Source organism: Salvia hispanica, chromosome 1, assembly GCF_029641045.1.
Source record: "Salvia hispanica isolate PSC_SH4W2 chromosome 1, Shi_PSC_v1, whole genome shotgun sequence".
NCBI classification, from domain to species: Eukaryota; Viridiplantae; Streptophyta; class Magnoliopsida; order Lamiales; family Lamiaceae; genus Salvia; species Salvia hispanica.
Window position 1 is genome coordinate 6565924 of NC_142692.1, and position 12769 is coordinate 6578692.

General features: G+C 30.8%; 1 protein-coding gene across 1 annotated transcript; it reads left to right on the forward strand.

Annotated features, from left to right (window-relative positions):
- Positions 1–8152: 8152 nt before the first annotated feature.
- Positions 8153–12543, forward strand: LOC125222268 (auxin transporter-like protein 2). Its single transcript, XM_048124787.2, has 10 exons — positions 8153–8227; positions 8362–8442; positions 8564–8764; positions 8845–9030; positions 9121–9233; positions 9729–9912; positions 9994–10091; positions 10953–11160; positions 11243–11500; positions 12078–12543. The coding sequence occupies exons 3-10, from the start codon at positions 8591–8593 to the stop codon at positions 12306–12308; spliced, it is 1452 nt and encodes a 483-aa protein (XP_047980744.1). The 5' UTR covers positions 8153–8227; positions 8362–8442; positions 8564–8590; the 3' UTR covers positions 12309–12543.
- The last annotated feature ends 226 nt before the right edge of the window (positions 12544–12769 follow it).

The window sequence follows — 12769 nt, forward strand, 5'->3', positions numbered from 1 at the left end:
TTTAAATTCAGAAAAAGTTCAAAAACTAAAATATTTTTTTTTAAAATCCCAAAAATTATACTAGCCGTTTTATTCAAATTTTTAATTTATTTGCCTCCATTTGGGCAAAATTTGGCAACTGTTTGGATAAAATTTGGCAACCGTTAGATGATCGTCAGTAGAGAACTCCTTCTTCTGCTTCTTTGCCTCCACTTTTTTATTATTTGAGTTTTGAGATTTTGAGTTTAAGTGTTTTTAATTTCTAGTATTTTAAATTATGTCTTTTTTTATTTTTTTAGGATTTTAAATTATAATTTTCTTTCATTTAATAAAGTGTGTTTTTATTAATTGAATTTGTTGGAAATAAAAATAAAAAATGAAATTGAATGAATAGTTAAAGGATGAGATGGTTAAGAGATGGAGGAATGCATATGTTGTCTCTTAGTTAAGAGATGATGTGAAAAGTACAGTGGGTCCCATGAATAGTGAAGAGATGAGATGGTTAAGAGATGGATAAGATATAGGGATATGGATGACCTTACGATTTGAAGCAGAAAAGGTGGATGATGATGTGATAAGGAGTTGGGGCCTGGCCCCGAGATGGGGTTGTGGATGCCCTCACACACAATTTTGAAATTTTCAAATTTAAAAGAACTTGTCATACAAAATTAATAATTAAATCACAAACTAAACTTATTATATACTCACTTCGTCCTACAAGAATATGCACTCTTTCCATTTTAATCCCTCCCACGAGAATATGCACTCTTTTCTTTTTAATTCATCCCACAAAAATATGCACTTTTTTGATTTTGAAAAATATTTTATCTCTAATAATGAGGTGGGGCTCATTCTCCACTAATAATGCTCTAATTACTTTTTCTTTTTATCTCTTACTTTACTAATTTTACACAACTCAAAGTACATATTCTTTGAAGACGGAGGGAGTAATAAATAATAAATTTTCAATTATTAAATTGTAGTTCTAATAGATATAAATTTAACCCATAATAATATTTATTTTTTACTAATTTAAAAGCAAAAGGTTAAAAAATTTATGTTACAAAGTCATGGTTTCTATTTTAATGCTTGGTATCCTTAATTTAAAATTTTCTCTATCTAACGTCTCTTTGATTGGTTAGAAAGCCACAGAGAAGGATCTTAGTATCTTAAATTTTTCGAATATTTAGTTAAGATGGAAACAATTGCAAGAATACATGTCACTTTTGTTGTAGCTTATCTGAACAAAATACTTAAGATTTTTCACCCTTAACCAAAAATACTTTATTCACATTTTACATGGCACCATATAAAGCATCCAATAAAATTTGGTCACTATAATAATTATCCTTACTATTTGTCATTTGATAAAAGTAACTACGTATCAATGTAAAACACCCTTACACACCAATATTTGCATGTTCTAACAAACTAAAGCATATTTGCGTGTGTAGAGTGGCAAACATATTGTTTGGTAAAACCAACTAAAGTGACATTTGCGACATTGTTTCAATTCTTTTCTCGTGAATCTGCGATTTTAATCAATTGTATAAAGTTATAAATTCTGGAATATTAGTTTTACATTTTTCCGTAATTCAAGCTACTTTATCCTATGAAAACACAGCTTAGAACATTTCCAATCATTTATACCAAATTTAAATTTATTTTTAAGTATATGTTATATCAAAAAATAGTTTTATTCCAAACATTTACACCATTTTAAGTATATGTCTCACAAAATTCCAGTAACATCATATTTGGTATTCCATAGCAAATCCAAAAATGAGTTTGGATTTGGGATATGGTTGAAAAATTTTTCTATAAAAAAACTTATTTTTGGTGTATGGTTGGAGATGATATTAAACACCGATTAACACCCAAATATAGAACAAATTTTACTATTTGGATAATAAAATACTCAATTTAGGACCTATGATGATTAATTTAGTAGTCTAAGTGATAATCGTTAAAATCTCTTTAAATCTTATCTTACATCGATTTGGTGATGATCATGTCTCATTTATTTACGTGGATAACCTTCCCCTGATAAGCCTTTTAAGGAGGTGATATGGTAATAGAGCAAGCTCAAGGTGTTGGTGAATATTGTTTATCTTTTATACTTGTCTTATCTACCTTATGTGTGGAAGTCCGATTGTGCATTTTGGCCTATATGTGCAGGGGTGTCTTAGAAAATATCTTTAAATTTTATTACATATTGACTTAGTGATAATCCTGTGTCTCACGTTAAGGTCTTTTGAGAGAGTGAAGTGGCTTGTTTCTGATTAATAATAATTAATTTGAATATTAGCTAAAAAGTAGTAATATTTATTCAAATTTATCTTTATCAATTGGATGTTGAATTGACTGTCGACAAGCTATTATTGGAGTTAGGTCTGTCAAATCAGGTATCTGTGGATATCCGATCCGAAAATTTCGGGTATCCGATATATCAAATAAAAAACATATAATTCACGAAACACATGCTCTTACGAACATATAACACAAAATCGAAACACAAAACCTCATATATAGCTCGAATTGGTGCAACATCAACAAGAATCTTTCTAGCTGGCAAAAATGAAAAGGAGAGATGAGCCTTTTTCCAACGGCAAGAAAAATTGAGTAGCAAAAATGACGAGGATTGCAATAATCGACACAAAATGCTTTTCTTTATTTTCCTAATTGATAGAATTGCCTCCCGACATTTGAGACAAACTCAAGTAAGTCACATAATCATTTGACAAATTAAATGATTGTGAAGGCATGTTTGTTCCTTCATGAGGTGAAACTATTAAACCTTTGACCATTCATTGCTTTTTACATATGTCTCATCTTCACTTTTGAATGTGTAACTTTTGGGGGGATAAATTTTTTTGGGGAGCAAAAGAAAATGTAGGTTTGACATTTTAATTTGAATGATGGTGCTTGTGGTTTAATGGATACAATAAGTGTGACACTATGATAGATTTTGTGCACTTCTCATTTGATTATGTTGGCTGTCATGCACAATGACAAATGTATTACATACCTTATGTTTTGGTTTATGTAAATGTGATTTAATTGAATCTAGTAAATTCACTAATTTTCAATTAAGGTAAAATAGACTGTTAATTTATAAAAAAAAATTGTCAATATCTTTAAGCGCAGATTATTTTTTTTCGTGGAAGTATATGGTTCTTGGTTTGTTAAATAATACTCCAAAACAATTAATACATAATATGAAAATAATCCCTCGAGTGTGTGAGTAGTGTAAAATTAATAAAAATGGGAATATTAATTTTAACTCCAAGCTTTCTAAGAGTATAAATTATTTAATAAAAAATTATAATTATATTTTTTGGTGCATTAGGAGTAGTAATTTAACTAGAATCAACAAGACAAACCACCCAATTATGACTACAAATCGATATCATCATAAAGAAATGATTTTAAAAGGAATTTCAAGTATATAATAAAAAGTTTTCAGAACTAATTTCATAGTAGTAAGTATAAGTACATAATGCGCTAAATATAATTATATTATTGTGTACAGCAATAAAATTAATATTATGAAATTAATCCTGAAATAATGCTATAATAAAGTACTCCTAGTCCTTGGCTACTTTTCTAAATCAAAACATGCATGTTTAATAATTTACAAATTAATATCAACCTATTTTCCGTAATTTTATATGGTTTGAGTTTTTTCTTTAGTTATTCCATTTTTCCATTAGAATTTTGAGAATATGTCATGATCGGGGTACTAATCACCAACTAATAGTAGAATTATTTGATATACTGTATAAAATAATTTTTACTTCAAATTCAAATTTTGAAATTGGAATTGTCAATATATCCAATAATTTTCGAAAATTATGTAAAATGATATAATTGTCCTGATTTTGTTATTTCATCATGTATGCTAATTTATCTCCATTTTGGTTATGTATATATTTGGTCTTCTATACTTGGTTTTCATCAGACGAAACAATCAAACAAACGCGTACAAATTCAGAAATGAATTAAAATCTGCCAGATTTTAAGGGTAGCAAAAATTCATGGAAATTGGATCTTTTCCACGTATAGAAGGTAATAACACTTTTCATATCTAATTTCGTTGGACATAAAGAGTAGGATGGTTAAAAATGCTGAAATACCATTATACCACACTTATTGTACCAAAAAATACTGAATTTTCAGTATAGCATAACTTTCAGCACGATAACGGTATGAATATTCCTATACTGTGGTAAATGAATCGAAATATATCGAAAGAACGGTATATATCGATATGTGTGGCATACCGGTATAAGTTGTTTTGTTTGGTTGGGTACCGTGGTATACCAATATCAATATTAATCAGTATTAATATAGGAGTACATGATATAAATCGATTTTCAAATTACTATATTTTTGGTATACAAGAATAGGAAACAAACGGTGTAGCATATTGAAATTCGGTACACCAGAATACTGAATTCTGTTATGATATACCGTTAAATTAGTACGGTAACGGTTCAAATGATTCTATACTAAAATTTCTATATACAAAAAAATTTGATACGATCGATGTAATATTTTCTCATATTGATATTTTACTGTTTGCGTATAACCATTTTTCTATATGTAACTAAATAGTTACTACTTGACAAAACACAAGATAAGGATTATGGGGTATACTAAGAAAAATAGATAATTATATTTTTATTTTTATACCACTATTTGTGGTTCCAAACTTTTAAAAATAGCATTAGACGTTTCTGAACTTGTGATAGTATAATATTGCTAGAAGAACTTTTATAGAATACTATTTTGTAAGTACATTTTTTACCTTTGAAATAATTATTGAATAATACAACATTTTTATCTCTTTTTCTCTCTCCTCAATTTTCCACCCTGTTCTTTATTCTCATATTTTGAAAACATATGCATATATAGAAATTAGAAAGAGATATAAACATTGGTGAACTGCATGAAACTCATGAGCTGGAAAAAAAAGTGAATTAGCTACCATAATAGGAGTAGTAATAAAAGAATCTTAGTGAGTGTCAACTATAATAAGGATTATAGGAGTATGAATTAGGAAACTTTAACAAATAAATAAAGGGCTAATTAGGTGCCAAATATGTAAGGAATTGGAGTGACTGATTTTAACATTCCAACCATCTTTTGAGCCACAGTAAATTCAATGCTTCAAAAAAGTTCAACGTAAATTCATCTATTTCTTTATATATTACTCCCTCCGTCCATGAAAATTCGTCCCGGTTTGACTTGATACGGATTTTAAGAAATGTAATGGAAAGTGAGTTGAAAAAATTAGTGGACTGTGGGTCCTACTTTTATATATTAGTTTTATAATAAAATGTGAGTAAGAATGAGTTAGTGGAATATGTAGTCCACTACTAAAAATGATAAAAATGAAATGGGACAAATTTTGGTGGACAGAAGGAGTAATATACTCATGGGTTGTGAGATAGAAGAGATTACGAATAAGAAATGAGAGAGGAGACATGATGGGTCATTGAGCATAAATTGATGAAGTAAAACAGTCCTAAATATCTCCAAATTGATCAATTATTAATATTTTTTGATTGAATAAAAGACTTAAATCAGCATTAGCAGTTCAAAGTTCAACCAACTAAAAGAACAAAAAACGAACAACGAGATCATCAATACAATGATATCTAAAAAAACAAAGCAAATACTACTATTTAACAGCTACAACACGATAATAACTTGAATTATTAATACACGAAATATTTGTGACGGTAAATTAGCAAAAAAATCATCAAATTTGGTCAAATTTTGATAAATTAAATATCTCAATATTCAATATATGGCCAATGGTATCATAACTATCATACATGTTTCTTGATTGTCACATAATAAAATTTTTTGGCATATACGTATCTGAATTTATTAATGTGGTGAGTATATATATAAACATGGCAAAATACATACTTAGGTCCTTATACTTTAGTCAAAATGTTCATTAGGTCCTTGTACAATTTTTTTGTTTTAATAGGTCCTTATACTTTTCACAATATTTTTATCAGGTCCTCGTACAATTTTTCGTTTTAGTAGGTCCTTGTACTTTTATCATAACTTTCATTAGGTCCTTGTACAATCTTTTTATTTTAGGGATTTTTTTACATTTATCTTGGATAATAATCTAAATTTAATTAAACTTAATGAACTTTTTAATATTTCATTATTTAACTTAGCATAATCTATAAATATAATATCATCTTGTTATCCAATAATCTCAATAAGTTGTAGAGAATAATAAAAAGATTAACCGTGATGATTGAAGATTAAAATCGAAGTTTTTTTAGAATAACTATCCGAATTTTCAATTGATTATTTATATTTATATTGAAAGAACGTTTCCTGAATATTTATAATTATAAGATAAGTTAAATGATAAAATTAAAAGGTTCATTAAATTTAATTAAATATAAATTATTATCTAAGATAAAAGTAAAAGAATATCTTAAAATAAAAAATTGTATAAGGACCTAATAAAAGTTATAATTAAAGTATAAGGACCTACTAAAACGAAAAAATTGTACGAGGATGTGATGAAATTTATGAGAAAGGTATAAGGACCTATTAAAACGAAAAAATTGTATGAGGACCTAATGAACATTTTGATTAAAGTATAAGGACCTGAGAATATGTTTTGCCTATAAACATTAAAGACATGATTGACTAAATGTATATATTAAATGATTATTTTTAGTCCTTGACATTACATATAAGTTCTCTAAAAACCTAAGATTATGAAACAAAGAAAAAAAATACTACTACTACTATCAAATTTGTGATATGATTAATATTTCTAAAAATGACAGGGGACGGTTCATAATTTTACCTATTTGAAATAGGTGAGCCCCATTAATGAAGTGAAGTAACCCAAATCACTTGATTCTATCACTCAATCAAAAATTCGAATCATTAGTGGAATACAGTGAAGAAGAAGAAGAAGAATTCCAAACGGGAATTTCAACCACTTCTCAAAATACAAAGCCTTACATGTATTTTTGAAAAGTCGATCCGTTGTATTTACATATCATTTTTTATCTTTTAATAGAATATTTATAATTTTTCTTGATGCATTTATGTGGATAATATTACTATGATTTTTTTACCGAGAATTTTTATGATATCTGACAATAGTTCAAACATCCAATTTTAAGTACATTAAACTTGATTTAAGTAGAAGTACTATATATTTTCATAATTGTAATTGAGGCTATAATGATAAAAATGTTGAGAATGTGAAATAGATTCGACTCAATTAGTAATACTATAAAGTTGGTGAATCGTGACATAGTATTTCGACATTTTCTACCAAAGCTTCGCAATATATATGCACCAACCTTATTAATACTCACCAAACGAGCGTCATATAAAAGTTTAGTATATCTATTATTAGTAAACATTTATAAAACAATATTCATTTTTGTCCCATATTTTTTTACTCTTTTTTATTTGGAAATATATCACTCAAAACAGTTTATATATAGAAATACTATCCCATCTATTTTATTCTTTATTTATTTCACTTACAAATAAAATAAAGTTGACTTAAAAAACAAATGCACTACTCCGTATCAATTACAACGACAGACAAAAATTAATAAATAATTAACTCAAATGATAAATATATATATTTATTTTAAACAAAATAAAGTTGACTTAAAAAAAAATTACTCTCCGTCCCAATTAAGTTGAGTCTATTCCCTTTTGAGATGTCCCACCTTAGTTGAGTCATTTTCTATTTTACCAAAAAATAAAACATCAAAATCACTTTATACGATTTGGTTGTTTATCATTACTCCACAAGTTTTAATACTGTAATAGAAAAAGTTAGTGTAAATATGAATCTTACTTATATTTATATTAATTCTATAATAAAATATGAGGGAAACGAGTTAGTGGAATATGAAATTCATTACCACAAATAGTAATAAAATAAAAGTATTAATTAATTAGGGAAGAAGGACTAAATAAGTAAAAATAGTATCCGCATTCCACTAATTTTTTTTAAGTTAGCGTTTCTCAAAAACCAGTGTAAAAACTAAGAACTAAAAAAGGGTGAGAGAGTGACAGAGAGTCCAAGCCTAGTTGTTTAATTACTTATAAATATGTGCTCTTTTAATAGTAGCAGAAAGTCCTCTTTTTGCTCCTCACTCACCTCTCTCTCTCTCTCTCTCACTCTATTTCTCTTGCTTCTGCTAGCTAGATTTCTTTCACTCCTTTTGAGGTAATTCTCGCCGCCTTCACCAGAAATTCTTGAAGAAGAGCGCACTTTGATATTTGTGGCTTCTGCAGAAAATTCATAGCTTAGCCTCAGCGCAATTATTTTTCTCATTTAATAACACCTCAAATTCTTGATAGCTGCTGCATAAAAACAAGCCATCATCATCATCATCCATTTTTTGAGATTGAAGGAAATTTCAAATACAAAAAACAAACAAGGTCTTGTCTTTCTCCTCCTCTTTTTTATTTTTGTTTTGGATCTGTGAGTTTCTTTCTGGGCTTTCGTTTTCTTGTTACTGTCTGATTATTCCTTTCCTTGTCTGTTTTGTTCACTCATCAGATCTGTCTGAAAAAGGGAAAAAACACAATGTTGTCGGAGAAGCAAGGAGAGGAAGCCATTGTCTCGACCTTCAACGATGCCGAGAATGACGGCAAGGATGCGGCTGAGCAGGCGGAGGATCAGCCCGTTTTCAGCGTGAAAAACGCCCTCTGGCACGGCGGCTCCGCCTGGGACGCCTGGTTCAGCTGCTCCTCCAACCAAGTAAGTAGTAATTAAACCTTTTTCCTTTTTCTTCTTTCATATATTTATAAAAATTGAATTGTTTAATTTTGACTGCAAAGGTTGCTCAAGTGTTGCTGACGCTTCCCTATTCCTTCTCCCAACTTGGGATGCTGTCTGGAATAATATTTCAAATATTTTATGGGTTGGTTGGGAGCTGGACTGCTTATTTAATCAGTGTTTTGTACATTGAGTATCGCAGCAGAAAGGAGAAAGAAGGTGTAAGCTTCAAGAATCATGTCATACAGGTCTGAAAATATCCACTAAAATACAATTTTAACTATCCATTCTAGTACTAGTAATATATATATTTTTTTAATTTTAACTTTTTTCAACAGTGGTTTGAAGTGCTGGATGGATTACTTGGTCCATACTGGAAAGCCGTGGGATTAGCCTTTAACTGCACTTTCCTCCTCTTTGGCTCTGTCATCCAACTCATCGGCTGCGCCAGGTGATTTATTTTCTCTCACTCTTATCCCAAATTCGAAATTAAATGGATTTTGATACACCCCTTTTTATTTTCTTGAAATAAAAATCGAATCTTGATGATCAAAAAAATTACTCAGATTTATTTACTTATTACACGACACCAGATCTATCCTCTATTCCGAAATTGAGCTGTGGAGTATTTATAGATAAACCCTTTTTATTTTCTTGAATTAGATATTGAATCTTGATTGTGAAAAAATTAAATGCATTTTGTTAGTTTTTGAAATTTATCCTCTACTCCAAAATAAGCTGTATCCCATGTAATAAAAGATACCCTTTTAATTTTCTTGAAATAGAGATGGAATCTTGATAATAAAAAAAGTACTCCTATCACACATTTATTAGGTGTTGTAACTGGTCTAATTCCAAAATTAATCGGATTTAGTGAGACCCCATTTGATTTTTTGGACAAAAAGATGGAATCTTGACACATTTGTTGTTGAATTTTTTGACGCAGCAACATATACTATGTTAATGATCATTTGGACAAGAGGACTTGGACATACATATTTGGAGCATGCTGTGCTACTACAGTTTTCATCCCATCTTTCCACAACTACCGAATTTGGTCGTTTCTAGGACTTGGGATGACTACATACACTGCTTGGTACATGACTATTGCAGCCCTGGTTCATGGCCAGGTAAAACTAAACCCTTCTCGTTTTAGTGGTAGAACCAAATTTCCATTTTTGTTGTTGTAATAATGTTGGATTTTTGAATAGGCTGAGGATGTGCACCACTCTGGGGCTAAGAAACTTGTGCTTTACTTCACCGGTGCCACTAATATACTGTATACATTTGGTGGCCATGCTGTGACTGTGTAAGCTTTTTTTTTCTCTCTCCTCTCTATAAATGTGTATATACTTATTGCTTGTTTGAGTGTGTGTTTGTTGGCTTCTCTTCTTCTGGCTTCTATTAAGCAGCTTTTGCCGGCTGCCTGTGGATTCTAAATAACTGACAATAATTATTCCGGCTGCCTGTGGATTCTAAATAACTGACAATAATTATTCATTTCCTACTTTTTAAAAAAAAAATGTTTGGTTTCAGGAAGAAAAGAGAAAAACACATTAGCATTGTGGTCAGTAACTGAATTTGAGGTTTATCTCATTTTTTCAGACATTTGTGTGAATGTTTGGTTGTTTTACTACATGGGAAGGAAATGAGGGAATTTTTAAGTGGTGGATTTATAAACAAAAGCTTGAAAATGGCATGGGTTAAAAATTTGAATCTGACATAGGTTTTAATACACAATTGATAAATTAAAAAACTGACATAGGTTTTAATACACAATTGATAAATTAAAAAACTAAAAAAAAGAGTAACTAAAATATTGTTAGTGGAAAATGAGTCTAAACAAAATATTTTCTAATTATAGAAGTATGGAGTATTTACTTTTCCTATAGGTTTTTTCTTAATTTAAAATATTTGAGTGAATTTATAGTAGTTTTACTACATGTGAAAGAAGTAAGGGTATTTTAGGGATTTTAGGGGTGGATTTAGTATGTCAAATTTGCCCTTCCTTTTGTAACACTTTTGCATCATAGAATTATTGAACAAAAATTATTCTATAGTAGTAATTGGATTCTTGCATCTTTATCGTGTGATATTCGGTTTAGTGAAATACTCACTGAGTGTATTTTGTCTATGATTTGGAAGTCTAATTATCGTTTTGCAATGACAGTGAAATTATGCACGCAATGTGGAAACCTCAAAAGTTTAAATTCATCTACTTGTACGCCACATTATACGTTTTCACTCTGACCCTGCCATCGTCCTCCGCCGTGTATTGGGCGTTTGGCGACGAGCTTTTGAATCACTCCAACGCTTTCTCCCTCCTTCCGAAAAACGCGTGGCGCGATGCCGCTGTCATCCTTATGCTCATCCACCAGGTGCCGACCTTGTCTATTTTAATGCTTTTACGATTGCATATATCTCATTCATTGAGTGCTAACTATGTGCTCAAATTCTCAGTTCATCACATTCGGATTCGCGTGCACACCACTCTACTTCGTGTGGGAGAAGGTGATCGGGATGCACGACACTAAGAGCATATGCCTTAGGGCACTTGCTAGGCTGCCGGTCGTGATCCCAATATGGTTCTTGGCCATCATCTTCCCGTTCTTCGGTCCGATCAATTCTGCCGTGGGAGCCCTTCTCGTGAGCTTCACCGTCTACATCATCCCTTCCGTTGCTCATATGCTTACTTATCGAAAAGCCTCGGCTCGTCAGGTATATACTTACGATTCACCTAATATCTTGTGTCATCGATCATTTAAGTGCTATATTTACAATATTATAGTTACAAATTTAATAGACATAAAAATAATTAAATATATAAATATCGACCTCGTATGAAGGGAAGAGTAGTGGCTAAGAGGCCTAAGTAGAGAGACAATAAATATAAGCAGTGGCATTAAATGCAAAGATTTGGAAATTTTCTAATACCATAAGATATATAGGTGGCAAGTCATTTTCTATTTAGTTATATGCTACAGTCAAGATGTGTTATGTCCCCATATGAGCTGGCCTTCACTTTTAAATCTAAATTGGCCCAATTTTTGTCACACCTAAAATCCATATTTAGTAATTTACTGTATTTCTATCTGTAAATTTCACATTAGTCAAATTCATATTTCAATTTTTTTGGCTCACTATATATGTTTGATTAGTATGCAAGTCCCATTTATACAAATGTAAGCCACACTGATTGACAAGATCTGATCTAGTTAGAGACTTATCTACAAAATTTCCAAATTTTTTACACTTGATCAAAAGATTCTTGAAATATGTATATTCGACGTTGCAGAATGCAGCCGAGAAGCCACCGCCCTTCATGCCAAGCTGGGCGGCCATGTACGCTATCAACACCTTCATTGTATTGTGGATACTGGTTGTTGGTTTCGGGTTTGGTGGATGGGCAAGTGTGACCAATTTTGTCCGACAAGTGGACACATTCGGCCTCTTCGCCAAGTGCTATCAGTGCAAGCCGCCAGTGCCGCCACACGGCCAGCAAGCGCCGCCGCAGATCCACCATTGACTGCAAAAAATGGATCCTCTCCCCGATATTTTATAATATACGATTGCAGTATGCCTTATCGCATCTATAGACTACAAGTGATTGCGTGTGTTCTTTTCTTTTGGTTAATTTTTTTATATTTTCATAAAAATTCTAGTTGAGTTTGTAGTGTTTGAATTGTGATGATTGCTTGTGAAAGCATAGGCTGATTAAATTAAATTAAGTAAAGTTTATATAAAATTTTATTTTCCTTATATGTCGCCACTTTTCCTGGAATTTAATATATGTGGGCTTGATCTTGAAATTAAAATTTAAGATTTTTACCCCAATAGAGTAGTTTCTGTGTTAAGATTCTCTTGGATAAGGGAGGTGGGCCGTGGCCCAACATACTCACGTGCCCTGCACGTTTGTGTCTTAACGTGTCACGTGCGATCTCTCTCTATCTCTATAATGCATCTATCGGTGAATTAAAGTGCAAATGT

Excerpts from the sequence above, each read along its gene's own strand:
- LOC125222268 (XM_048124787.2), top strand. The coding sequence starts at position 8,591 with ATGTTGTCGGAGAAGCAAGGAGAGGAAGCCATTGTCTCGACCTTCAAC. Across the intron at positions 9,913-9,993 it reads CAGCCCTGGTTCATGGCCAG|GCTGAGGATGTGCACCACTC; the intron begins GTAAAACTAAAC and ends ATTTTTGAATAG. Across the intron at positions 10,092-10,952 it reads GGTGGCCATGCTGTGACTGT|TGAAATTATGCACGCAATGT; the intron begins GTAAGCTTTTTT and ends TTGCAATGACAG.